Source organism: Schistocerca cancellata, chromosome 4 (genome assembly GCF_023864275.1).
Source record: "Schistocerca cancellata isolate TAMUIC-IGC-003103 chromosome 4, iqSchCanc2.1, whole genome shotgun sequence".
In the NCBI taxonomy this organism is placed as follows: Eukaryota; Metazoa; Arthropoda; class Insecta; order Orthoptera; family Acrididae; genus Schistocerca; species Schistocerca cancellata.
In genome coordinates, this window is record NC_064629.1 from 642,943,446 (window position 1) to 642,957,331 (window position 13,886).

The 13,886-nt window shown below is 38.4% G+C and overlaps 1 protein-coding gene across 1 annotated transcript in view; it reads right to left on the minus strand.

The window, feature by feature from the left end:
* LOC126183517 (early endosome antigen 1-like) overlaps nt 1–13,886 on the minus strand; it is a 214,041-nt gene that overhangs the window by 85,457 nt on the left and 114,698 nt on the right. Inside the window, exons 5-6 of the mRNA XM_049925573.1 lie at nt 11,441–11,657; nt 8,587–8,769 (exon numbers count right to left, since the gene is read on the minus strand). Of these exons, the coding sequence (XP_049781530.1) occupies nt 8,587–8,769; nt 11,441–11,657 (400 nt within the window). The remainder of the gene's footprint in view (nt 1–8,586; nt 8,770–11,440; nt 11,658–13,886) is intronic.

Consider the following 13,886-nt stretch of genomic DNA (forward strand, 5'->3'; position numbering starts at 1 on the left):
TTGGTCACAGTATCCACAAGTAGTATTTGCACTGTATGCAACTGCAGCGTGTCCAAATCTTTGATGACTGAAGCATCACAACGGATTTAGTACATATAGATGAACATTTTAGCATATGAAATTATTTTTAATGTGATAGGGTAAAACCTGAGGGTTGAACATTATTTTTTCAAGGTTATTCTTCACACTCTTCCTTATGTTCTGCACATATGTACCACACCTTTGCTGCTCCCTCCTTTTATAGAGTTATGAGTTCTTCATTTAACAGTTCCTTACATGACAACACTCCATTGTTGGTGTTTTGAGTTTTATGCAGTTAAGCTACAATGGGATATTCATGAAGTTTATCAGATTTCAGTAGATTTGTTGCTTGTCCAGAACTGGCAGTTTGAATCAACTACATGTTAGTTTAGAACCTCAAACTCTGGGCTTCTTACCAAAAGGTGCCCTCTCCCCTTTCATAAAAACATTTTGACATGACTGTGTCCTGTTACTGTAACTGTCCCTTATTTCTGTATATGTGTACAGGAGAGCTACTCTCACAAGTTTTGTTGGGTTGGGTGCAAGTGCTCACCAGTGGCCCACTGGCTCAACTGTGAGTGTTATTTTTGAAATTACTGCTTTCCACTTAAGTCCTACAAGCAGCTAGGTAACTAAGAGTCCAGTCAAACAGAGCCCACTTGCCTCGGTAAGCCTTATTTAACTGAGGTGCTACAGTTGTCCCTGGGGTTGCCCATTATTGACTGTTTTGTCTCATTCCATGAACACAGAGCACACCTTGATATTGAGTGTTTGGCTTTTTTCTTTTTTTTCTTTTTCTTTTTTTTTTTTTTTTTTCAATTGAGATTTGTCCTGTCCTCATGATCCAGATGGTTAAGCCAAGATCCATATTCCCTGTAATACATCGTGTACCACCATCACACCAAATGATTACAGAGGACTGATGGTGCTCACCAGTTACCAGTTCCCAGTTCAGGAGAGAGAGGTTCACCAAATTCGAATTCTGTCACTGAAGACAAAGTTCCATGACATGCTTGCTATTAGGCAGGTGCCAGGAGGCATGAGCAGCTCATCAAATGCCATGTACATGACACGCATTACCCCTCTAGAAAATACAGATCTGATAGAATGACTAACTATGGTGAAGGTCCTATACAGTCCAAGGAAAGGAAAAAAAAATCTTTTGAAATCAAACATAAATTCAATAATCAATGGCCCAAAGAAACCAGTTGGAGCCTATTTTCTCATTTTTGAAAAGTTTCAATTAGACATCAACTTAGTTCCAATATACATACACATACATTTACATCTAGTAGGATTTGCAACTAAGCAGAGTATTTATTGACAGTTAGACTGTATTACGTTATCTTGAAGGGCGTTATCTACAGGCACAGAAATGTGAAAGTATGACAAGATCAATGCCATCCATCAAATACAATACCAGTTTGGGGTATAACATCAGTCATAACTTTAGACCATTTGCACGCAATACATATCTGTCTAAATGAAGTGGTGTCAGGAGAACACCACAAGAGTCCCATGATTGACTACTGGATTAGAATGTGCAGCATTAGTCTTTTATTATAAGGTTAATGAGACAAGTTTGTCATGCCACTCAAACTTTTAGGTGTAACAATGTATGGGGGTTACAAGATGGAATGATCAGAGCACTTCAGCAAAGTAATGCAACTGACAGGTGTTAGTTCATTGGAAAGATACACATAAACTGCAGCTGATGCGCCTTTAAAATTCCTGAATTACTATGCAGAATCATAGTTCAAGTATGAGGGGCGGGGGGTCATTACCTGAATGGACTGGCAGTGAATATCGATCATATATAAACAATTGAAGCACAGCTGGTCATTTTTGTCACAAAAAATGTTGACAGACTGTCTAAGGAGTGTTGTGATTATCTCATGAAAAGCTACTTACAACGTTTCAATAACAGGTTTTCAGCGAGGAATGAAGAAATATCCTGCAGCACCCTACATAGTGCTCTGGTAGGGATCATGCACATAAAATTAAATTCCAACTTGCCCTGAGGTATATAATCATTCTTTCCATGCTCCATCTGTGAATGAAATGTGAACAATACTTAAGATAAGGTATAATGTAAAAGACCATCTGCCAGACACTTTGCAGTGATTCGCAAAGAGTAGATTTACATACACCTCACAGCTTGATGAAATGCTTCAATCTTTTACTTGTTTTTTGAAATCAGTGTCATATTGCTTAGTAGCTCTCCTACATAAATGTCTTGATCAAAACTTCTGGGGAGACAGAATACTGGAAAATATCCAAACCAGTACTTAGAATTAAAATAACTTTTACTTACCAGTAAATTACAACTTGTACTCACAACTGCTGGTTGAAAACTGCTATCTACATTCTGACTAACATGAGCTTATGATATAGCTAAAACTTCTCACTGTCTGTTAAGATTAGTGTGGAGTTTATTATTTGTGGAAGTAATTTATTGAATAGCAGTAATTTTTCTATTGGTGCCTATTTTTGAATCTTTTTAAAACTGGAAATGAGAACAGAAGACAATGCAAAGATTAAACACCTAACATTTAAAAAGTGAAATGTGGATAAGGTGGTATAATAGTCTTTCAAGAAGGGCAAAACAATGAAAGCCATGGCATAAATGTATTCAGCTCGTGGTGCATGGGAACAATATCTGCAAAGTAGAAGAATCAGAGAGTGCGAACAGATAACATATAAGCAATAAATATTCTATGCAAGATACACGGCAGAAAAATTAGGATTTACACCAGGGTCATTAGAGACCAAGAACAGTCACGAATTGGAGGAAGGTCAGGGAAGGAAATTAGTTGTACGATTTACGGTATATTGATAATTTTTACTTATGGACCGTCTGACAGCAACTGAATAAAACACAATTTTAGTGCCATACGCGTTTCGCCTTTATTTTCTGCAAGGCATCATCAGTGGCCTGGAATATGTACATATGTTAGCTATTTTATTTACATTTTTGTCACTGTGTCCATAGGTTATAAACAGTTCTGGTGGTTGGTATTTCCTATTAAGTAGTAATGTTTTGAACTGTACTTACAGGTTGCATGGACAATTTCTTACATATTATGCTCCTGTTGCATTTTTGGTGTTGTTCTTCTTCTTATGAACGCCAATTTGCGGTTTTTTCCACATTCCACAGCACTATGCACTGAACACTTGTTTTAATGCAATGTTTTGCTTTCTGTTGCCGACTGTCAAATGTTTTTGCCAAAGATTGAATGTTATTGCCAAACTTACGAGTGTAACTATTGAAGCATCTGTGGTCTGTTCGTGTATGCATTTGTGTGTGTGTGTGTGTGTGTGTGTGTGTGTGTGTGTGTGTGTGTGTGTGATATTAATTTAATTTAATTTTTTTTTGTGTTTGTGTGTGTGTGTGTGTGTGTGTGTGTGTGTGTGTGTGTGTGTGTGTGTCCAGATGGTGTGGGGAAGAGTTTTTTTGTTTTATGTTATCATTTCCTTTATTAAGTGTAGTAGGGAGGCTGTGCTGATGTGTGTTTGTTCATTTATCACATGTTTGTTTTCTGCTATGGCTTTCTGGATGTGGAAGTTTTCTTGCATTTGTATAAGATGTTTGTCATGGTTGCTTATTCTCATTATTTTCATTTCTTGTTCCATGTTTGTAGGATGATGGTTGTAGTGTTTCAAATGCTCTGCAAATGTGGAATGGTTTGTTTCATACTTCCAACATCTATGTTCTTTGTATCTTGTTTCAAAATTCCTGCATGTCATGCCTATGTATACTGCATCACAACTTTGACATTCAAGTTTATATATTCCTGATTGTTGGAATTTGTCCCTCTTGGTAGCTGGCTGGCTTAGGTGTGATTGAAGGGTTTGCCCAGGCTTATATGCTATTTTGAAGCCCTGTCTCTTTAGGATGTTTGCAACGTGTGTGTTAGTTTATGTGTGTAGGTCATGGTGTACCATCTGCTTCTTTTCTGTGAGGTGTTGTCATTGTGTGTGTTTGTTGAGTGTGTTTGTAAGTTTTTAGCTTGTGAGTTCTTTTGTATTCTAGAAATGTTGTGTTTGTTTTTTATTTGTGTTTTTATTTTTTGATTGAGCCTGTGTACCACATGTGTGTCATACCCATTGTTCCTAGCTATTTGTATACAAAAACTGAAGTCAGATCCAACTACACGATTCCAGGCAAATGTGAAACGAACACTGAAAAACATTGAACACACACTCACAGACAAACAGAAATACTACTTAACACAGAAAAACCCACAAGCACCAACACTCCGCAGTCAACCGAAAGTACATAAAGACGGAATGCCAATGAGAGCTGTTGTCAACTTCAAGAAAGCCCCAACATACCGCATAGCCAAACACCTCCAAAAGTTAGTTACAAAACACTATAAAGTAGAAAACAACAGAACAGTGATAAACACAGGAAACCTAATAGAAAATATACAAAACATACAGGTACCACACACAGCATCACTGATTTCATTCGATATAGAAAATATGTATACCTCCATCCCTATCACAGAAACAATAGAAATCATAGAACAAAATCTCTCATCCCACAGCAACCTCACCACAGACGCAATAAAAGAAATAACAGATATGCTCAGACTGACAACTGAACAAAACTACTTTCAGTTTGAGAAAGAATATTATCTACAAACTTATGGACTGCCCATGGGATCCCCAATATCAGGTACACTAGCAAACATTTTCATCAGTCACCTAGAATACCATATATTTGAAAAGATAACCACAAATGAAAGTTTCAAAATCATATATTGGTACAGATACGTGGATGACATTATTTGTCTGGTAGATAAGCCAAGTGAAAAAAATAGATGAACTCCATTCAGAAATAAACAAAGCTCATCAGAACATAAAATTCACACATGAAAAAGAAAATCAAGTAAATTTTCTTGACATTACAATTAAAAAAGATAATGGCAAACATACATTTAACATCTTTAGAAAACCAACAGCCACAGACACAATAATACATTCCACATCCAACCACCCCCACAGCCAGAAACGTGCAGCACTAAGCCACATGTTACATAGATTAAACAGAATCCCACTCAGCAAGAGAAACTATGAACAAGAAATAAGTACAATCATACAAATAGCTAGGAACAAAGGGTATGACACACATGTGGTACACAGGCTCAATCAAAAAATAAAAACACAAATAAAAAACAAACACAACATTTCTAGAATACAAAAGAACTCACAAGCTAAAAACTTACAAACACACTCAACAAACACACACAATGACAACACCACACAGAAAAGAACCAGATGGTACACCATGACCTACACACATAAACTAACACACACGTTGCAAACATCCTAAAGAGACAGGGCTTCAAAATAGCATATAAGCCTGGGCAAACCCTTCAATCACACCTAAGCCAGCCAGCTACCAAGAGGGACAAATTCCAACAATCAGGAATATATAAACTTGAATGTCAAAGTTGTGATGCAGTATACATAGGCATGACATGCAGGAATTTTGAAACAAGATACAAAGAACATAGATGTTGGAAGTATGAAACAAACCATTCCACATTTGCAGAGCATTTAAAACACTACAACCATCATCCTACAAACATGGAACAAGAAATGAAAATAATGAGAATAAGCAACCATGACAAACATCTTATACAAACGCAAGAAAACTTCCACATCCAGAAAGCCATAGCAGAAAACAAACATGTGATAAATGAACAAACACACATCAGCACAGGATCCCTACTACACTTAATAAAGGAAATGATAACACAAAACAAAAAAACTCTTCCCCACACTATCTGGACATGGACACACACACACACACACACACACACACACACACACACACACACACACACACACACACAAACACAAACAAATGCATACACGAACAAACCACAGATACTTCAATAGTTACACTCATAAGTTTGGCAATAACATTCAATCTTTGGCAAAAACATTTGACAGTCGGCAACAGAAAGCAAAACATTGCATTAAAACAAGTGTTCAGTGCATAGTGCTGTGGAATGTGGAAAAAACCGCAAATTGGCGTTCATAAGAAGAAGAACAACACCAAAAATGCAACAGGAGCATAATATGTAAGAAATTGTCCATGCAACCTGTAAGTACAGTTCAAACCATTACTACTTAATAGGAAATACCAACCACCAGAACTGTTTATAACCTATGGGCACAGTGACAAAAATGTAAATAAAATAGCTAACATATGTACATATTCCAGGCCACTGATGATGCCTTGCAGAAAATAAAGGCGAAACGCGTATGGCACTAAAATTGTGTTTTATTCAGTTGCTGTCAGACAGTCCATAAGTAAAAATTAACAATATACCGTAATATTACACGCAACTGAGGAAGACAGGACTACAAAAGTTGAAGATGTTAGTTGTACGCTTTTTACTGGAACCATCCCAGCATTTGTGGTTAAGAAAAACAACAGAAAACGTAAATCTGGATGAGTGGACAATAGTTTGAAATCCATTCCTCACAAGTGTAAGTCTGGTGCCCCCTCAATCAGTGATAGAACAGGATGGAAGAAGGACCTCAGTGTTTAATTCTCTATAAACAGCAAGCACACAAGAGACAGAGCACTTTCTTCATCATAAACACTCAGTGATGTAAAGAATTTGGAATTGTGGTGTGTTTGTGTTGTCTATTAAAGGTTTTACAAGATTAGTACAGTTAATATGTTCTATATTTCATTGCTAGACATGCTGAGCAGAGGAGGAGGTGGGTGGGAGGGGAAGGGGGGGGGGTTTTTGATGTTTTGGTTTGTGGGGCGCTCAACTGCGTGGTTATCAGCGCATAGGGTGTGGGGGGGGGGGGGGGGGGGACATGGGGAGCAACCGTTGGGCTATTTAGAAGGAACACACAGAAATGTTCATCTTGACATCTATGAGGTTCAAAAACAATGGAGAAGGAGCTATAGGTAACAAACACAGTAAGATGTTGTGCCGGTAATAATTTAAGTGAAAAGCCACTGGACTACATTTACTTGAAGGGAGAAAGAAGGTAGATTAGGCTTTAATATCCTGTTGACGATGAGGTCTTTATAGACAGAACACAAGCTCAAAATGTTTCAAAGATAGGACGGGAAATCGGCTGTGCCCTTTCAAGAGAACCATTGTGGCATTTGCCTGGACCAATTCAGGGAAATTGCAGAAAACCTAAATCTGGATGGCTGGATGCAGATTTCAATGCTGTCCTCTCGAATGTGAGTCCAGTGTGCTAACCACTGTGCCACCTTGCTCAGCATATGGGGTGGGTGGAGAAACGACTAGTTAAGCAACAATGTATTCAGCTCATAGTCCCACCAGATAGGCTTTCCATGGACTGGTTTTAAGATAAGTTTTTATCCACATGTGATGAGGTACCCTCCCACACCTGCAGATCCAGTCATTACCAATCGATTCATTTTTTCCTCTTAAATGAAGGAAACTAATGTTTGAAAATCCAGGAATGCTGTTATCTATTTTCTATTAACAATAATGGAAGTTAAGCCCCCTGAGGTTAAGTTCTAGGCAGCCTTTGTTGATCCATGATTTTTGCATGATAAATCTTACATTTACATACAAATTCAGTTTATTGCAATATTTATCTCTCTATTCTTCCAGAAACAAACACCTTAATTTGTGTGAATAACTATGTTAAATACTGTGAAACTTCATTGCTATGATGTTCCAACCAAGTCTCAGCCAACAAGTTAACATACAGAAGTTGTATAGCCACTTAAAACCACTCAGCCAAGATGGATGGCTGAATTTTTTTTAATTCTAAGAGCAGTCAAGAATAGCTTAGAAGTAAAGAACACCAACCACCAAATAGCAGAAGTGTTGAGTTATCAACAGGCGCACACAAAAGAGAAAGAAAACGTGCTAGCATTTGAAATAAATCCTTTGTCACACACACACACACACACACACACACACACACACACACACACACGCACACACAGATAAAGCTAGCAAGTTTTCTTTCTCTTTCGTCTGTGTCTGTTGACAACTCAATACTTCTGCTGCTCAGTGAGTGGTCTCTTTTATTCCTAAAGTATTTACAGTCTCTCAGAACTTTCCTAACTATGTTCAATAGCAAAAAAATATTAGTCAAAAATTTTTAAGGATTCTAAGTCTGCATTAAGCTTCAAAGTTTTTGAAGATCCTCCCTATAGCCATGAAAATTCATTATGTGGCCTTGTCTTCATTTCCAGACATGAAAGGACAGCAACTGTCCGCAGATGAAAGGTTCCTCAAACTGAGGGGCTAATTAAAGTGGTCAGCTGCAAGAAGATAGTAGAAAAAAAGAAACAAATATTTTTTGAACAGTTTCAAAGAATGAAGTGACCCACTGAGAGCACTGAGAATTAATTTTAGAAGAATTAGACACGAAATGATCTGTGCTGGAAAACTTTCTCAATGTTCTTTGAGTATGGGGGGAAAAACATGAATCCTACAGACACACAATTTTTTTTAAATTTTTAAATCATTTATACTCGAGACAGATATTGGTCACTATAATGATATACAACAGACAAAAATATTAAAATAATACTACTCTCTTGTATGAATTGAAGCATCCGTGTTCCACTGCTCTAATTGAGTATACTTGTCTTGTAGATGCTGCAAATCTTTTTGTAGCATGTCTCGCTCCTTTTCTTTCTCTCTAGTCAATTCATCCATCATCCTCTGAACCTGAACAAGTTCTTGCTTTAAAACTGCAGCATCATCAATGCTCTCCCTGTAACCAGAAGGATTTTAGTGAAGTTCAGCTCTTTTGTTATGATGTATTTCTGAACTACTCTTCCACTTTTTTATATGTTACAGTATTACAATTTATACAGCAAATGTGAGAAATGTTTAAGAATGTAAGTAATATATAAAAAGAAAGTTTGCAAATTACATCTCCCTCCATGGTGTTCAATTTATACTGCACGTCTCATAGTAATTCACTAAATCTCATATAGTTATTATGTTGCACCTCGTGACCTATAATACACTTGCAAAATCTACTTCTGTAACACCCCTTTCAGCCAAAGGTTTTATATAAAACCACTTACCTACATACTTTCTACTTGAATTCTATCCACTTGTTTAACAGTGTTAAAAGAAAAGAACAAAATTGCTATTGTTAAAGAATTGTGTGTGCAGTTTATTGCAGAAAACATACGAAAAATAAAACATAAATATAACACAGAAAAAAATGTCATCAGCCAGCAAGATTTGCACATACGACAATTATCTAAAACTCAACCTCCTCTCCTCTCCCTTGGAATAGGCAACAGATAGACAGGAATTTTGCACATGTATAGCATGTCCCCCCCCCCCCCCCCCCACCACCACCACCACCACTATACTACACACACACACACACACACACACACACACACACACACACACAAAGAGACAGAGAGAGAGAGAGAGAGAGAGAGAGAGAGAGAGAGAGAGGGAGGAAGGAGAGGGCATTCATGCTGGCACACAATAAGGTGACAGGACCCTTGCAATGCAATCACAGTGTACACACAACACAATGTAAACATACCTAATATCGTCACCTAGCATCTAAGCAATAGGATGGAACACACAGCTGTCAGTGTTTACAATGTCACAATATGATAACCTATAAACTACTTGCACTAGCTTCCTGCAACAAACACCACTGACATTCTCATCATCCTCATTTATGCTACTTTAAGGATTTTACTGTCAATAGGCACTGTCTCATTTCAAAATTTGTGTCTGTTATAAACCAACTGCATGCCTATAATTCAATTCTGTGAAAACTGTGTATCAGTAGTGCCTACCATGTCTGAAATATCTGCGGTGCAAGTGATAGGTGATTCACCCTGTATTCCTATACACAGCACATGATCAAAAGTATTCAGACACCCCTATGTAATGCAGCACTGACAACCAGATGTATATGAGACATGGAGCTGCCAGTATAAAAGGAGGCAGGGAGTACTGTGTTGTCAGCAGAGAAACAGTAACAGGAGAATGGGTCAGTCAGGAGAGCTCAGTGACTTCAAACAGACTACTCACGGGATGTGAGTAACCCTTCTAAAGCTGCCCGAGTTGACTGTTGGTAAAGTGATTGTGACATGGAAATGTGAAAGAACAACCACAGCTCAACCAAGATTAGATAAACTTCATGTAATGACAGAAAGGGACCATCGAGTATTGCAAACGGTGGTAGCACAAAACCACATGATATCAGTGGAAGGAATCAGTCTTGAGTTCTAAAGTGCTATTATGAGTCAACCTAGTACAAAGCCAATACATAGGCACTTAAAAAGAATGGGGTAAAAGGGTCAAGAGCAGCTCCTTATAAGCCACACATTTCTCTAGTCAATGCTAAGTGACGCTTGACGTGATCTAAAGAGTGATGCAATTAGACAGTAGATGGCTAGAAACCAGTGATTTGGAGTGATTAATCACGCTATACCCTGTGGCTATCTGACAGAAGAGTTTGGTTTTGCCGACTGCCTGGAGAATGTTACCTTCCAGTATGTGTAGGGCAAATAGTGAAGTATGAGGGAGGTGATGTTATGGTACGTGAGTGTTTCAATGAGTAGTGTGTGGTCCCCTTATTGTGCTTTAAGAAATGCTAAATATCGAAAGATGTGAACACATTTTACAGCACTGTGTACTGCCCTTAGTAGAGGAACAGTTCAGAGACAATGGTTGTTTATGTCGATATGACAATGTGCCTTGTCATAAAGCAGCATCTGTGAGGCTATAATTTGTGGACAATAACATTCCTGAAATGGGCTGGCCTGTCCCAAGTCCTGGTCTGAATGCAATGGAATGTCTTTGGAATGAGTCAGAATGTTCACTTCACTCCAGATCCCAGTACGTCCTACATCACTACCTTCTCTGGCTTTTGCTCATGAGGAAGAATGATTTGCCAATCCTCCATAGACATTCAGACACATCATTGAATGTTACTTCACCAGAGTTAAAGCCATCATAAAGGTGAAGGGTGATTACACCCCATATTAATGTCTATTAATGTGTGTCCAGATACTTTTCATCAGACAGTGTACATTGTAACCGCAGTTAAAAATGGTTCAAATGGCTCTGAGTGCTATGGGACTTAACAGCTGTGGTCATCAGTCCCATGGAACTTAGAACTACTTAAACCTAACTAACCTAAGGACATCACACACATCCATGCCCGAGGCAGGATTCGAACATGCGACCGTAGCAGTCGCGCGGTTCCGGACTGCGTAACTAGAACCGCGAGACCACCGCGGCCGGCCAACTGCAGTTACTAGCTTAAAAAATTACTGATTCTTACTAATGGATGGAAATGGCAGTGCACAGCTTGTAATGCAAGATGTTTAAGTTAGCTGTAAATAAGACATTCCCTAATGACAAAACTTTACACTGGTACTTCGAATAAAAATTACCTGTGTGCCAACTGTGCTTCAAGAACTTTGAGCCTCTCTCTCAGTGTAACCTGGTTGCTTTCTAATTCATCTGATGCAGCTTTAAGTGAAGCATTCATTTTTGCCAAATGAGCTGCTTTCTGTTCCAACTGTTCCTTTTCCGTCTCCAACCATGACTTGCTTTTCAAAGTTTCAATTAATTTTTCTTTCAATTCAGCAGGATCATTCGTGTTCACCACTGTAACAAGACACATATTAACAGAATGTCAGTACTTGTCAACACCTTTCCTGTAATCATACAAACATACAACAAAAATAAATATAAGAATGTGTTACTTTCACAGTTAATGTTGAATATTCTTACTGAAGAGAGTACAGGTGAAATCAAGGAAAAATCCTATGAACATGTCTGGAAACAAACAGCTTGTGAGATATAGGCTACTTTACTTGTTCCAAGAATGTTTAGTATTCAGTGGGTCACTGTCTTCCGGTTGATGTTTATTACTCCTTTCTTCTTGGCTGTGTTCGTGTATTTATTCTAGTAAATGTGGCGCCAAAATCAGTCATTGCATTAAAACTGTTTTCTACTTTACCCATTCCATATGTATGGTACTGAGCATTGAAGTTCTGCAGTTCACAGACAGCAATTTATTTACAGAAATGGCAGTATGCACAAAAGAGAAGAATACTAAGTTACCATGATAACATACTCCAGATGCAAATACTCAAGCAGTCATTAGCCCACAACATTGGGTTCCCTTTAGCATCAGTATGTGACCAGGAATTGTGGGTGACATTTGTAGCGCTATTTATCAACAATTTCTGAGTGACAAATTATCCTCATTACTGGAGAATGTTACCCTTTCAGAATGACAACACACTAAATATGAGATACCGCTTTTATTGAATATATTAAGTGTTATAACATTATATTTAACAATGTTGTTGGGGCAGAAAAACAAATGTTAGACAGTAAATTAATTTTAAGCTATTTTTGGCTAATTATTCATTATTAAAAATACTCTTTGCTTTAAAATAACATTTTCAAATTGCTACTGACATGACACTAAATGTTTTATGAGGAGCATGCAATAAATGAATTTGGGATACCCTATATGTCTGATCTACATATCCTTTGATCCCACTGTTAATCTTCAGCAGGGCATTACTCAAGTAACTGAGTATCTCCTAGCTCGGTGAAGCAGAAAAATTGTAGGTGGGGATCAACCCCCCCCCCCCCCCCCCACACACACACACACACATCAAGAAACCAACTTAGCATTCGAAGGGAGCACACTATTTGAAACTCTAGAGTTACTCGCCAGTTAACCAGATCTACTGATCAGCTCTAAAACAAAACCACACTTCAAGAAAGGGTCAGGGAAAGATATAGAACAGTCTCATCCTATTCTTCTTTTCCAGTCTTGTAAAGAATGTGTGACAAACTAGATGCCGCTCAGATACAAAATTTTATTGTAAAATATAGAATTCTTTTGAATAATCGAATTGGTTTCCAGCAAGGGAAGAATACTGTAGATGGCATAAATAACTTTGATGGGATGCTTGCTGCTGTATCCTGCTACTAATATGTGTGAGTGCGTTGAGTGTTGTATTGCCACATGTGTGTTTGAATCACCCACCTACTATTCTGAGTCATGTGGAGTCCTGAGAGGCTTTTCCATTATTGTTCACAGGTTATGACTACAGACATATTTGTGTGATTTGGATTGGTTTTGTGCATTACATAGTTACTAAACAACTAGCCACAAGTTTGGAACAGTTTCCGCATGTACAGTCCTTAAGTGCCATTTGATCAGGTTTATTTAGTATGGATACTGTGCTACTGGCCTGGATTGAACAGCTTACTTTGGCTGTGACCACTTTGCTGGCTTCTGTGGTGTGTGACGCAATTACCTGTTTCATTCCGGAAAAGGAAGTGCGCCAGAAGGCTTTACTCTGTGAAAACCACCTGTTGGCAGAAGCTCTGCGAAGAGCACACTTTTTTCAAGTTTCTCGGTCATGGGTGACCAGATTGAAGCATGGGGCAACATAGCAGTAGTGTCATAAGATGTGCCCACTAGGACGACAGACAGCTTACACGAGGAAGAGGCAATAGCAGTGGCAAACATGTGGGCCCAGTGCCGAGCAGATCAAGGCTGGCAAAAGCAGCCAAAACTGCCACAGCGCCGGCGTCAGCATTCTCCGTTTCCACCTTGTCCTTTCTGTTTTGTCCAGCACCAACATTCGGCGTGCTCTAAGCACTGGGCTACTTGTAATGCTTCCCAGAAGGAAGACCACATTTCTTCCTTGTGTTGTTTGCCGAGGATTGCTCAGGATATAGACACGAACATAAGCTGTGTGATTCCAATGCTTGTGACTTCTCTGAAGTTTTTTATCAAGTTAAATCTTTTTCACCACGTGCTCTGGCTACATGTCAACACCGGTACTGCAGGGACGTTACTAAATT